Genomic DNA, 14,737 nt, shown 5'->3' with positions numbered 1-14,737 from the left:
GGCTTCCTGCCCTATATGGATAAAATGAACCGTGGCTTATTTTTCATGCCTTCGCAGCCCCAGGACCTAGCTCCCAATCCCTCACACTTTTCCAGCTCCAAACCTCATCTCCCTCGGGCAGTTTTCCTTCCCATTGGCACATATTGCAGCAACTCCAAACACAGGCTGAGGGAAGGATAAAGCTTTGCTGCTCCCTCTCAACCTGAGCTCCCAGATGCAGGTACCCTTGCTCACTCCTTTGCAATCTTGTAAGAGATAAATTTCTGCAGGTATCAGAGGGTCAGAGCCAAGACACTGACTTTAGGTCTCCTTAGAAGGTGAAAGGAAAAAGCATGAGACCGAGTAAGACTGGAAGACTTATAGATAAGAGCATATAGATGGAAGCAAAGGCACACAGAGTGAGAAAAAGAGCAAATGAGACATACAGAAAGAGAAAACAATGGAAGTGTGTGACAGCCATACAGTGAAAAAGGGATACATAAAGAATTAAGAATGAGAGATAGAGACTGTTACAGGAACAGAGAGACACAAGAGATCAAAGCCTAAAGTTTCCTCCTGTTTACTGCCCATTTTGTGGCAGATTCGGGGAGGGCGGTGAAGGAAAATTCGGTCGGAAGGCCTAGCGCCAATTCCTCATCAGTAAAAAAAGGGCGATCATCTGCCAGGATTGTGGGCAACCTGCAATATCAAAACTGGATTAAAATTAGGCAGCGATGGTAACTGTTGTGGACTTTCATACACTAATGGCTGAGGTTCATTTCAATAAAGCAACATCTGTACAAACGAGACACTACTGGTTGATGGCAGCAATAGCAAGATGGAAATACTGATAAAGGCACCGTGTAAATTTTTGCAGTCTTATAATGCCACTACACAATACGTTTTCTGCACCTCAACCTTGCTAAGCAGTGTTCAGCATTGCTTTGGGGCTGCATATCTTCATAAATTCACCATTGGAGACTATGGTGTTCCCCTTGGGCCCTATGCCTCTTATGAGAAGAACATGAAGATTAGCAGGGTGATAAAGATATGTAGACTGCACCTTGCACCCAACCACAGATACCCACACCTGAGTCTACAAATTTCACAATTCAGCAGTATTTGAGAAGGCTGCAATTCCCTCGTGAGACAGTAACTGACCTGCATGTCCAAGCCTTCAATACACCTCTACCAACAGCAGTAAAATTCACGGCGCAACTGAACTTCTATGCCACTGATTCCTTTCTGGCAGAATCAGGGTACATTTGCATTATCAGCCCTTGGCTGCATCAAGCAGGGGACTGATGCCTTGTTGGTAGCAACAGCCCAGTTAATCTATCCTATGGACCTTGCACATATTTACAGAGTGACTGGATTTCCCCATGTGCAAGGTACCATCGATGAGACCCATGTTGTAATATGTGCCCCTTTCCAGAACCAGTCAAAGGCAGGTGTCTGGATGGCAGCTGGGTGACTAAGAACGCTAATACAATGAAACATGCTGCTACCAGGATTATCTTTGAGCACACCAAAGAGATTCTGAAGCCACATTTTAGGTGCCCGGATACATCAAGACGAGTGCTCCAGTATAGCTCAGTACGATCTTTCACAGAAGTGTGGGCTGCTGTATGCTGCACAAGTTTGCCATCTACCTGTATATAGGACTGCTAATCAATGTCCCAGAGGAGGAAGAGGTAGGAGATCAAGACCAACAAACAGCTATGGCCTTGATTGAGAGAAAATAATTTGCAAGAGGACTCTTTGCCAACTGTAAAAATCCATCCTGTCATCATGGTTACCCTGTTGCAACTATGACACCTCATTCATATGTTGACATATAGCTCTGCTCCATTCACAGAAATCACAGAAACCCCACAGTGCAGATAGAGGCCATTTCGGCCCATCGAGCCTGCACCGACACATATACCACCCGATCCCCATAACCCCTACACCAACACATATCCCACCCTATCCCCGTAACCCCACGTATTTAATCCCCCTAACACTAAGGGTCAATTTATCATAGCCAATCAACCTAACCTGCACATCATTAGTACCACTTGGAAAATATTCTGCTTCTCTTTCTCACAGGCATTCCCTACATTTCCCTAAGCCATCAGTGATTCGTATTCTTTTATTACTAACAAATTTCCTGTGCTTTACTATTTTTTTTAAACAGCATGCCTCCTCTTTGTGCAAACAAGTATGTGCCCTTTCAACTCCAACCTCCTTTTCATTGTTGCTCTTTCAGTAGCAGGAAGTTCTGAGATAGCTGGCGGGTGTTTTCCAGTTGAAGCCTGGGACGGGGAGTTGATGTGGCCCTCGTCTCAGGGCAGCAGAGGGACCACCTGCAGGATGTATCCCTTGCACTGCTGCAAGGTCAGCCTGGACGTGGCCTGCTTTCTCACGTGTACAGGCATCTGAGGGGGCTGGGGGAGTGCATATATCTGGCACGGTTCTGAGAAACAGCATCAATATATATGTGCACAACTGCCAGGCCACTGATCAGCAAGTAAGCAGATTGTGTGGTACCAATCAAATCATTCCTGCAGCCCTCCCTACTCTGACATCCAAGGCGTCTGGGGCAGTAGTCACAGCTATCATGCCAGAAGTTACGAATGTCCTTAGATCCTCTGCTGGAGGGGTTGCTACTGATTGTGCTGGTGCTGCCATGTGGTCCAGGGTTGACTGCTTGACTGTGTACTCATCAACGCGTTGCAGATATGAGTAGTGGACTACTTCCAAGTGATCCACTGTCTGCAGCACATTCTGGGTTTTTGTCTCCACTGCTTGGACATGTTTGATTCTCTGGCAGCACACTTCTTGTATCTGCTGGATACCTGAGATCTGTGGGTCCTCAGTGGAGGGCAGTTGTCTCCTGATACTCTTGTTAGCAACAGCTGCCTCCTCATTTTCCACCCAAGCTCCTCTTGGATACTAGTTCTCTGTGTTTACCATATTTCACTAATTAAGCTTCACAGGGAAGGGGGTATGGTGTATCTGGGCTGGTGCTTGCAAGGAAGAGATGCACTGATGAGGTTGATAAACAGGAGTCAGGTGTTGCTGAACAAAGGGACCAGGAGTCCTGTTGCTGCACGTTGTCATGGCACACCTAGGAGGGCACAAAAAGAGAGGTTAGCAGGAGCAGATGAGTTGCACAATGACAAATGAATTTTGAAAACAAGTTGTGAGCTTTAAGCACTGGCAATGCATTATGATATTGCATCTGAGCAGCAGCAACTGGGGAGAGATGATACGAAGTGTATCAACCTGCAGCTGGCACCTGCCTCCTACTTCTTCATCTCCCACTGGTTCCCTGTTATGCTACCTGATATTTCCATAGTTTCCTCCTCTTGTTTTGAGGCCTGAGGTTTGAGGTTCCTCCATTGGTAGCAGTTCACCGTCTCTGGTTGGTGTCTGTTTTCTCCTTTAAGAAGAAAGTAGGGTGTGTGAAGGCACTCTGCATGTCATCATATGGAATGCAACCCATCTGTCAGTCAGCAAGTGCATTTGTGAGTCTTTCATTGCTTCCCAACATGCTAGGCTGTGAATGAAGTAACACTTACAAGGGAAAGGTAGGGGTGTGAAGAGTCTCTTGATCACTCCTGGACATTGTAGGGAAGTGGGAAATAGTGCTCAACACAGGGAGGGTAAGGTGGGTGGAAATGTGAACCATGCATATAACACTGCATTTGTTCAAATTGTGGCTACCTCCTCTTATCTTGGTCAACCTGGTAAGGTCACTGAACTTCGTCCAGCATTGAGCAGTCATGTGGGATTATGGAGGTGGCACTTACTGACAAGGCCACCTCCTTCCACTATGCCTGCACCATGCTCTTCATGGGCCTCCTTCCCTCGGAGTCATCCAAGCTACAGTGAAATGGAGTTCAACTAGTGAAAAAGGGAGAAGGGTAAGAGAGGGGCACTTAGCCAAATGTTTGAGTCTTACTTGAATTATGTTTCAAATTTGGGGCGTGGATCTTCCCAAAATGGATCCTCAGGTTAACCTGCGCCGCCTGAATTGAATTTGGATTTTCTAGAATTCATGGTTCTTTTTCAGTGGTTCAGCTAATCTCTGCAAGCCCGAGAGCGAGCCTGAGACTTCATGATTGGATGGAGGTTGCCTAAGACAAAAATTGTGGGAGTCAGTGACCAGAGCGGTTCTGTGGTATTCTGCAAAAATTCTGAAACTAGGTGCTAGCATCAACTGCAAAGCGAGGAGTATTTTTAAGTTCAAGGACTGAACATAAACAGCTTAAAAAGGCTAGCTGGTCCGAAACTATTTGTCCAATTGCACACTGCCCAAATTTTTGAAACTAGGAGAAATTCAATCAGAATGACTAAAAAGTTGAGGGAATAGATACAATTTATGGAAATGCCTGGAAAACTAATTGAAATAACATCAATGAACAATACAGACTGTTCCTCTGTAGGAAGCAGCAGCAAAGACATTTGCTGCTTACAGGGAGGAAAAAGAATCGAGGAAATAAAGTGAGGTTATGAGTCAGCACAGCTGGGAAAGGGGTGGGACTACCTGACACCATGTGACTTATTAATTTGATTTTCCACTGTGAGATGAAAGTATTTTCTATTTTATATGTGGAGACTGAAATTGCTTTCGATGAATGCGACCACACAAACACATCACAAAGATAATATGGGACATTGGTATCTTACAACTCTCATTTGTAGTGCCACTACAAAGAAAACTGTGGGCATGAAGGTGGTACAAAGCCTTGTTGCAAGCATGGAATATAATCCATACTACTCTTTGGTATTTCAATGTATTAGGAAATAAGTGACTCCCCATAAAATAAAGTTGATCTCAGACTAGTCTGCACAGATGGTCACCATTGGACATCAATGTCTGTTCGATTTGGTTTTATCCAAAACATGACATGTGACACTGGGAACAATGCAAGTCCCTTATGGGAAGCATGCAATTATAATTCCACCCCCCCCCGCAAAAAAAAGACGTCCGATGCAGGGCAATACTGTACAACTTTAGGATGGCATAAACCACAGAATTATAGAAATTTCAGCATAGAAGAAAGCTATTTGGCCTATTATGCAGGTTCCACATTACTCAACATTGCAAAAACAATTTATCTGGTCATTATCACATTGCTGTTTGTGGGACTTTGCTGTGCACAAATTGGCTACCATGTTTCCTACATTTCAACAAGTGACTACATTTCAAAATGTGCTTCATTGGCTATAAAGCACTTTGGGATGTATTGAAGCCATGAAAGGCTTTCTTTCTTTCTGAGCTCCTTCTGATAAGATTTTCTTTTAAATGTTGTGAATATGGAATAATACTGCAAATAGCTTCAACAGATACTTCTTATGAGGGGGAGAGAACAAGAGGCTAACACTGGGGCACACCATTAAACATCCTAACCTCTGCTTTCTATTCTTCTCCCACTGCGCTGCTCCTGTCAGCATTTTACCTTTAATACCATGACCCTTAGCTTTTACAAAAAAACACATACAGCACAAGTCCAAATATCACATTCAGTGTACTAACTCGGTCTGAACGCTAAGTAATTTCCTTGACGATGTACAAAGGGACATCTATTGCCATGGCTTTTACTAATTCATTAAATCATGTCTTCTTAGTGAGAAACAGAAACTAGCCACAATGGAAAACTTTGTTGGGAGGTAATAATCGTGACTGTTCATGACAACAGGTTTTGCATTCACAAAGATTTTAGAAAATACTTGGGATAAACATTTTGTTGAAAAAGAAACCATTTAAGTTCACGGTATAACCTTCTCCTATGATATTTTAGGAAAATATACTCCAGAGGCATGCAGCCAGGAATGTCCCAGGGTCAATTTGGTCTTTCCTGGGTTAGATGATCTTAGCTGCAGCAGCAATAAAGGCCTCAGTACCAATTGATTAGGTATGGGAAAAACTGGATGAACAATGGGGAGCATTACACATATGATACAGAAAGATAAAGTCATATACAAAGGAAATACTTCACTGGTTTGATACATACCTTAAAAGATTTTTTTTAAAGAGATAGACTCCAAATTCTTTTTCCTCTTAGGTCGATTATTATTAGGATGGAACCAGGACATGTGGAGAACAATTAAAGAGTGACTACACTTTTAACATACAAGATTTTTGTAAAATGAAAATTATTGGCTCTTACCTCTTGTAAAATTTTTTGAGCATCTTCCTGGGTTTCAAAGGTAATAAACCCATACCTAAAGGAAAGTACGGGCAGAAATTTTAACATTAATTTAGATGTATTTGTGACAAATTTAAGGAACTTACAGGAAAAATGATGCAGGTCATTGATATCTGACAGTGATGCAAATCTATTTTAAAATTTTAATTTTAGGTCAGGGAAAAACTTTGTGCTAACCATTGAAATGGATAGGAAAAAGTAGTGACTGAAAAATGAATTGCTATCGGCATAAAAGCTTTAAAAAAAATCAAAAAGCTCAGAAGATGAAACATCGCGCTTATGAAATTTCTTATGAATAGTTTGAAAATCACATTCTCCCAAGCTACCCCAGCTGTAAAAACTTTTCTCCAGAGTTTCTTAAAATGGTAACTTCCCCCAAATAAGTATGGTCTTCATTTGTTATGTAATTTCAACAGCCGTGGACAATATTCTGCCATGAAACAAAGAAAAACACTTGGGACATTGTTGATTAAAAAGATTTTGACAGCATATAGTTGTCATCCTGGTCAGGTAATCTTCCATACTCCCACTTTACACAAGAGGCTTGCTTCGAATCACACCTCAATTTTTGACTGAGAACAAAAAAAACTCACAAAAAAGCAAGCTTAAACAGAAATAAAAAACATGAAGAGTTTTATATTCATTTTAATCACTGAAAAATTAGGAGTGCTGTGAATTGGACGAGCTGATCTGCATACACAAATTCTCTGACCTGCACTCATCGAGTAAGACTGTACCAAAGCAGTCTGACAAAATTTACCCTTTGTTTCCTGAGCATTCAATGTCCACATAAAATCTAAGTATTAACAATACCAAAAGTGGGTAACTATCACCTAATGTCAGCCAGCATTCTCTTCAGTAAAAGTGTCCCTGAAATTCTAATGTTCTGACTCAACCAATGTAAGTTGGGTGGAGTGGAAATTTTGCAAGCCCAGTGACAGATGCTGACTGTCCCAAATTGTGGAGATGGTATCATTATCATAATCAGGGTGGGCCTGTAAGGGCACACCAGCGGCATTTGTTTCAACAGCACTGCAAAAATCAGAGTGGCTCTATGTCATGAAGAAACCATATAAGAGCCTAAGAATTTCAGAAAAGTTCTGTCCTCTTCCGTCTGCAGTAATTATTACAAAGTATTTACAGCATAGAAACAGGCCATTCAATCTATGCCGATGTTTAGATTAGAAATAAAGAACGTAATCAATCCCCTCCTTGTGCCGTTCTGGGGACTTTAAAAGGGCCGTCACAGAACTGATACCATCTCTCAGCTGGTAAGAGTTCTGCTGAGGGCGTAAAGAATAGAATTCCATGGGAGGCCTGGATGGAAGTTTTGCCCATTACCCCTCCCATAACAAATTTTGCTGGATTTCCTAAACTGGATAGAATTCTGGTGAAACTGAATTCTGCCCTAACTTCCTGACCCCAGGACAATAAACAAGCATTCCACCCTTTCAGAAGTTTTGGGGCCACTGTCCCATTTATACTGTGGGGCAGATTTAATAATGAGGATGTACGACATTCACATATGGGTAGTTCCTTTCATAGAAGATAGGAGCAATAGGCCATTCGGCCCCTCGAGCCTGCTCCGCATGTGTATGTGTATTTCAAGCTGTGTATGATTTTTACACTGCAGTGCACTGCTTGTGCAGTTAATGCAATGATGCTGGGAGATGGCCCATACACACCAGCAATGCCAAATGCATATTCCTGGCCTCTACAGGTGGGTAGACAACTCAAGATTATCTGTGATTAGATCCTAGTGGTGAATACATCTCAAATGCTGCTACACCATGCTGTTTATGTTTGTTAGGAGTTGCATGTCTGGGTCAAAGCAAAGTAAATACATTCCCCTCCCCTCCCCGCATTCCAAAGGCCGCTCCCTCCATGACACCTTGGTCCACTCCTCAATCACCCCCAACACCCCTTCCCCCGGCACCTTCCCGTGCAAGTGCAGGAGATGCAACACATGCCCTTATACCTCCCCCCTTCCCACTGTCCAGGGCCCCAAACACCCCTTCCAGGTGAAACAGCGATTTACTTGTACTTCTAACAATTTAGTATACTGTATTCGCTGCTCACAATGCGGTCTCCTCTACATTGGGGAGACCAAACACAGATTGGGTGACCGCTTTGCGGAACACCTCCTTTCAGTCCATAAGGGGGACCCCGAGCTTCCGGTCGCCTGTCACTTTAATTCTCCGCTCCACTCCCACTCAGACCTCACCATTCTCGGCCTCTTGCATTGTTCCACTGAAGCTCAGCGTAAGCTCGAGGAACAGCACCTCATCTTTCGATTAGGCACTTTACAGCCTTCTGGACTCAACATATAGTTCAACAATTTCAGATCATAAGCCCGGCCCCTATCATATATATATTTTTTATATCCACACTTTTTGTCTGTCTTTTTTTCTTCTCTCCCACATGGCAGCTGTCTTTCATTCTGCCAGCACAATTCACACTTCATCTAGAGCCATCCTTTGTTTCTTAACCTGTCCCATTGCCATCTCCTTTTGCCTTGAATATCTCTTAATCTCTCCTGCCTTCTATCCTATCACAGACCTTCCCTTTTGTTCTTTCATCCCCTTCCCCAGCCCCTACACTTGCATAAAAATCTGTTCCATTTCCTGCTTTTTTCCAGTTCTGACAAAAGGTCATCGACCTGAAACATTAACTCTGTTTCTCTCTTCACAGATACTGCCTGACCTGCTGAGTATCTCCAGCATTTTGTTTTTATTTCAGATTTCCAGCATCTGCAGTATTTTCTTTTTGTACTACATTCCAGGAAGTTGTTACTACCTCTAATGATGGGTCACCATCAATACTGAAAAGAACATAAATCAGGAGGTAATTATTAGATGTTATGAAGCTTAGGTTTTAAACCTGTGAAGGCTGTAGGAGAAAGGAGTGAGGGAGATAAGGAATTGCAGTGTTCTGGTCATCAAAATGCAGAAGTTCAAGTGGAAAACAGTGGAACAACATTCTCTGTAACTGGTGCACTATCCTTTGTCGTGGCCTTCAACCCCTGCAGCCTTTGACAGCCTATCACACTGTCTTCCTCCAACGCCTCTCCTCCATTGTGCAGCTTGGTGGGACTGCTCTTGCATGGTTATATTTTTACTTTGTTTTTATTCGATTATGGGATGTGGGCGACACTGGCAAGGCCAGCATTTATTACCCATCCCTAATTGCCCTTGAGAAGGTGGTGGTGCGCCGCCTTCTTGAACTGCTGCAGTCTGTGTGGTGAAGGTACTCCCACAGTGCTGTTAGGGAGTTCCAGGATTTTGATGCAGTGACTGACGAAGGATTGGTGATATACTTCTAAGTCAGGATGGTGTGAGACTTGGAGGTGGTGGTGTTCCCATGTGCCTGCTGTCCTTGTCCTTCTAGTTGGAAGAGGTCACAGGTTTGGGAGGTGCTGCCGAAGAAGCCTTGGCAAGTTGCTGCAGTGCATCTTGTAGATGGTACACACTGCAGCTATGCTACGCCGTTGGTGGAGGGAATGAATGTTTAAGGTGGTGGATGGGTTGCCAATCAAGCGGGCTGCTTTGTCCTGGATGGTGTCGAGCTTCTTGAGTGTTGTTGGAGCTGCACTCATCCAGGCAGTGGAGAGTATTCCATCACATTCCTTACTTGTGCCTTGTAGATGGTGGAAAGGCTTTGGGGAGTCAGGTGGTGAGACACTCGCCGCAGAATTCCTAGCCTCTGACCTGCTCTTGTTGCCACAGTATTTATGTGGCTGGTCCAGTTAAGTTTCTGGTCAATGTTGACCCCCAGGATGTTGATGGTGGGAGATTCGGCGATGGTAATGTCTTTGAATGTCATGGGGCAGTGGTTAGACTCTCGCTTGTTGTAGATAGTCATTGCCTGACACTTCTGTGGCGCGAATGTTACCTGCCACTTATCAGCCGATTTATCCGATTGTAGCCGCAACATCCCTACCAATGGCTTCTACCCTTGTACCATTAACATCGGAGTCCCCCGAAGGATCCATCCTTTGGTCCTTTCTCACCCACATGCTGTCCCCAAGGCATTATCATCCATAGAAACAGGATTAGCTTCCACATGTATGCTTGACACCCAGCTCTAGCTATCTACCATCTCGCTTGATCCCTTAACTGCCTCTGTGCTACCAGACTGCTTGTCCAGCAACCACCCTTGGTCGAGCACTAATTTCCTCCATCTAAACATTGGAAAGAATGAAGCCGTCATCTTCAGCCTGCAGCACAATCTCTGAACCCTTGCCATCGAATCTACCCAACTCACCAGCCATTATCTCAAACATGACTGCATTCTTGGCGTCACATTTAATCTCATATCCTTCCATCACAAAGACTGCCTAGTTCCACCTTAGTAACATTGTCTACCTTCACCCATACCTCAGCCCATCTCCACAATACCCTCACTCGTGGCTCTGTCACCTCCAGACTTGATTACTCCAATGTCCTCCTGGCTGCCTTCCCATTGTCCACAAACTCCAGCCTAGCTAGAGCTTTGCTGCCTGTATCCTATCCCACACCAAATCCCACTCATCCATCAACCCTGTTCTCACCAACATATGTTGGCTCCTGATTCACCAAATGTAAAATTTTCATCCTTAAGTTTATTTCCCTTCAGGTTCTCGCCCTTCCCTACTTCTGTAACCTTTACCAGCTCTACAATGCCTCCTTCCCGAACTCTCTGTTCCTAATGCCAGCTTATTGTACTTCCTCCAACCCTTTGCCTGACTGTTGGCAGATATGCTTTCAGCTACCAAGGCCCCACTCTGGAATTCACCTCTTTCAAGACACTACTAAAAACCCACCTTGTTGACCAAGCTTTTGGTACCCCTCTCATCTTTCCTTCTTTGACTCAGTGTGTTTTTCCTTACTACTCTGTGAAGAACAAAGGAACTAGTTGAGCCAGGGATGGCAGCAAAAAATTCTCAAAAATACTTCAGCTTAATAGTTTATAAAGCCTTAATAAATATACCATCAGATTTTGCTGTAGGTTTACTGGTTTATGTAAATATGACCAGCATCCAGCCTGAACAAAAGGAAATGGAAAGAAGAGCAATGGTGTGTTTATATTGCAATATTAAGACAACCATCAATCTGACTACTTAGAAAGGAATATTGTTGGGAATGTTGCTTGCTAATTAAAGAGATGAAAGAGAAGATAGAAGAATTGGAAGCTTGGGTCCGTATGCTCAATAGTGATTGAGTTAAAAATTCATTGATAGAAGAGACATGTGGCTGAATGAGAAGCTAAATAAGGAATTTGTCCAACTCCACACCAGCTTGTTAATATTTTCTGTGAACAACAGAACTGAAATGAATTACTGGTTGCTTGATTCTGTTTGGGTTCCAAGATATCTGTGGGTAAACCCATACACCTTTGGATGGGTACATCTGCGGGGAAGATGCTGGTGAAAAGGGTAAGAGATGGGTGCCATGCCTGCATTCAATTCTTGAAATTGTCATATGATACTAGAATACAAATGTTTAATGAAATTCCTCTCTAATATTTGAATGGGAACATGGGTTGGGAGCATTAAACTGTTCACAATAAATATATATCATATTGTAATTTTAAGGATGTTGTCTACAAAGACATTTTCTGCTTTTACGTTTATTGCAAAATCTTCAATAAGTGTTTCAGGCATCAATGCATCTAGTAGGTTTAGTTCTACAAGGGTCTCATGAACAATCTTGTATCAGGTACCATAAAATACCTGCAAACATCAATCTTTTGATCTGCCCATAGCATCAAGGCTGAGTTATGTGGCTCTCATGCCAGCAGGTGGGAGGATTCAAGCTGCATAGTTCTGAAATGATCTAGTTTTAGCAGGAATACGCCAAATAACTTTTCTGTTTTGGAGGAAATTTAGTCTTACTGAAAATTTTTCAAGTGCCTTCTATGCAGTTTCTGGAGTGGAAGGTCTGGACAGTCAATCATCCAAATTACAGATCACTTTGTAGCTGCTATCTCTATGGAATGGCACTTTCTGAGCTCTCTACCCAACGTGAGACTGATTAGTAGTTGGAATGGTAATGAATTCCCACTACAATCAATTTAAGTAATTTCTGCAGCCTCTCAAATCCCAGTATAAAAGAAGTGGTCATGGCCATTATCCTGTGTCCCAAGATACAGCTTAAACCAAATGTTGGTAGGGTTACCATCTTTAATATTTCCATCAAAATGATCCTTCAGTCTAAAATGTGTTGAAATTCTACAGTGCTTTGGTTATATTTCTAAAGTCAAAAGCATCTTAGTATGAGATCTCTTATGGTAAGATACCCAGCCTCATTTATAGCACCTTGGAAATATAATTTTTACTCTAGTTGTCTTGAACTATTTTTCCTCTGAAGATTAGGAGTAAAGTAAAACAGAACTTTTTTTCATCCATAGGGTAATAGTTTGTGAAATAAGTATTTTTCCACTGGAACAGAGAAGGCCAAGAAGAGATTTAATAGAAGTTTTTAAAATTATGAAACATTTTGTTGGGGTGAATGGGGAAAAGTTTATTTCTTACAATTGGGGAATCTGTAACATGGGTCATCAAATTAAAACTATCACAGGGAGTGAGGAGAGAAATTAAGAAAAGATTTATTTATGCAGAGAATTGTCACAGCAAGGAATGCTTTGCCACTGTGAGGCAAAGGCCATTGCACCTTTTAGAGAAAAAAAGTAGGTAAACATTTGAAATAAAGGAAGATACAGGGATATAGAGAAACAGCAGGATTAGTTTGGGTTGCTCCAGAAAACACTCAGCCAAATGGCCTCCTTTTGTGCTGCACACTTCATTGGTTCCATGAAAGAAAAATGGCTTTGAAACAATTAAGCGATAATTCTACAATCCAGCACTCCCAGGAAGTGCAGCCCATGATTTTCCAAGATAGGCGAGTTCCTGCGAGTATCGCTCCTTGTTGGCAGTGCCGAATTGTGGTATCACTCCTTTTAAATGTGCTTCTGGAAAAAAAGGGATTGAGGGATATGGTGAGTAGGTGTGATTGATCTCTTTAAAGGAGATAGGCTTGCAGGTCCTAAAGACCTTTTCTCATTCTTAAAAATTCTTCTCTGATTCTGTAGGATGTACAGCTCCAGTTAGGCTGTCATATGGATTTTGGAATGATGGTAGAGTAACAGATCTTCAATTTTCAGAGATCTTCCTTCTCAAACAGGCACAATTGGCCCAATGGCTTCTTCTTGCGTGATAATTTCAATTACTCTTTAGACCCCAGCCTACTCAGAAAACTGCCAACGACTGTCCAAGTACAGCACTCAGCAGCAATGGATGCCCAAATGTCTTGTGCCTTAACAACTTGTAAAAACCTCGTCTTCACAGAATCACAGAAACCCCACAGTGCAGATAGAGGCCATTTCGGCCCATCGAGCCTGCACCGACACATATCCCACCCGTTCCCCGTAACCCCTACACCAACACATATCCCACCCTATCCCCGCGTATTTAATCCCCCTAACACTAAGGGTCAATTTATCATAGCCAATCAACCTAACCCGCACATCTTTGGACTGTGGGAGGAAACCAGAGCACCCGGAGAAAACCCACGCAAACACGGGGAGAATGTGAAAACTCCACACAGACAGTTTTTGAAGCAAAGTTCTACATGGCTGAGAATATGAACAAAGACAACTTTAAAATAGCTTTTGTGAAAAGAGTCCTTGATCACTTTTCACAATACTTGCAGGAGTGATCATAAGATCAATCAAAGGCTATATTTTCCATCCATTAGGAATAGAAAATCTATTTACTCAGTACAGGAACTTCACACATAATTACCCTGACTGCATCACATGCCAGTGCTGAGATTTACATCAACTGTTTATCAAGCCCAAAAATGAGCCAACTTTGCAACTGGAACTCATTGTGATTGTATGAACCAGATAGCACGGAGTCATCACCTGGACTTCTGGAACATGGCTTAACCAATGCAAACATTTTGAACTTCAGTATCCTGCCAACAAAGAAGCAGAAATGGGCTTCTTTTAGGGGTACCAAATGTCAAGGCCTCTTTAAAACTAGGTGATCTCCCATGGCACTACTCCTAGTGAATCAAAAGATATTTGGTTTTATATTTATAAGAAGTGTTACCCATGTAACACACAGATTACTGCAATACCAGTTAAAAAAACGGCCTAACAAAACACAAAAGAGAAATTTTGCAACCCATGAAGTGTGCAGTCACCAGGAAGAGCTCGACCCTGTGCATCCCTTCTAAATTTGGAAATGCAAAAAATTGGGATTATTAAAAATATTGCAGACTTGCACAGCAACGAGACTTAGGATCAAAGTAAAAAATATTTGTTAATTAATGCTAAGTTATGAGGGTTAGCGGTTAGCTGGGTAGGACCTGATGCCATGCTGGGGCATAATTTCAAATGGGATAAAATATGGGGGGGAAAAAAAGCAAACAAATGTAATAATCTAATACCAACATCCACAAAATCACAGGGAACATCTTTTCCCAGTTGTCCAGCGATAACTACAAATTTGAGCACATCAACATACTTAACAGACAACAGTTAGTTGGGTCAAGCACACACTTGAGCTCGGTTTT

The 14,737-nt window shown here is 42.5% G+C and overlaps 1 protein-coding gene across 5 annotated transcripts in view; it reads right to left on the bottom strand.

Moving 5' to 3' along the window:
- The window catches only part of LOC147120208 (protein boule-like), a 145,600-nt gene that overhangs the window by 98,319 nt on the left and 32,544 nt on the right, over window positions 1-14,737 (bottom strand). For all 5 annotated transcript variants that reach the window (XM_085985798.1, XM_085985797.1, XM_085985801.1 and 2 more), the window contains exon 4: window positions 6,141-6,195. In XM_085985798.1, coding sequence (XP_085841924.1) covers window positions 6,141-6,195 — 55 coding nt within the window. The remainder of the gene's footprint in view (window positions 1-6,140; window positions 6,196-14,737) is intronic.

This window comes from Somniosus microcephalus, chromosome 4 (assembly GCF_052327205.1).
Source record: "Somniosus microcephalus isolate GS21.2 chromosome 4, FLI_Smic_1.0, whole genome shotgun sequence".
Taxonomy (NCBI): domain Eukaryota; kingdom Metazoa; phylum Chordata; class Chondrichthyes; order Squaliformes; family Somniosidae; genus Somniosus; species Somniosus microcephalus.
Note: the sequence above shows the minus strand (reverse complement) of the source record. Positions and strands in the feature narration are given on the sequence as shown.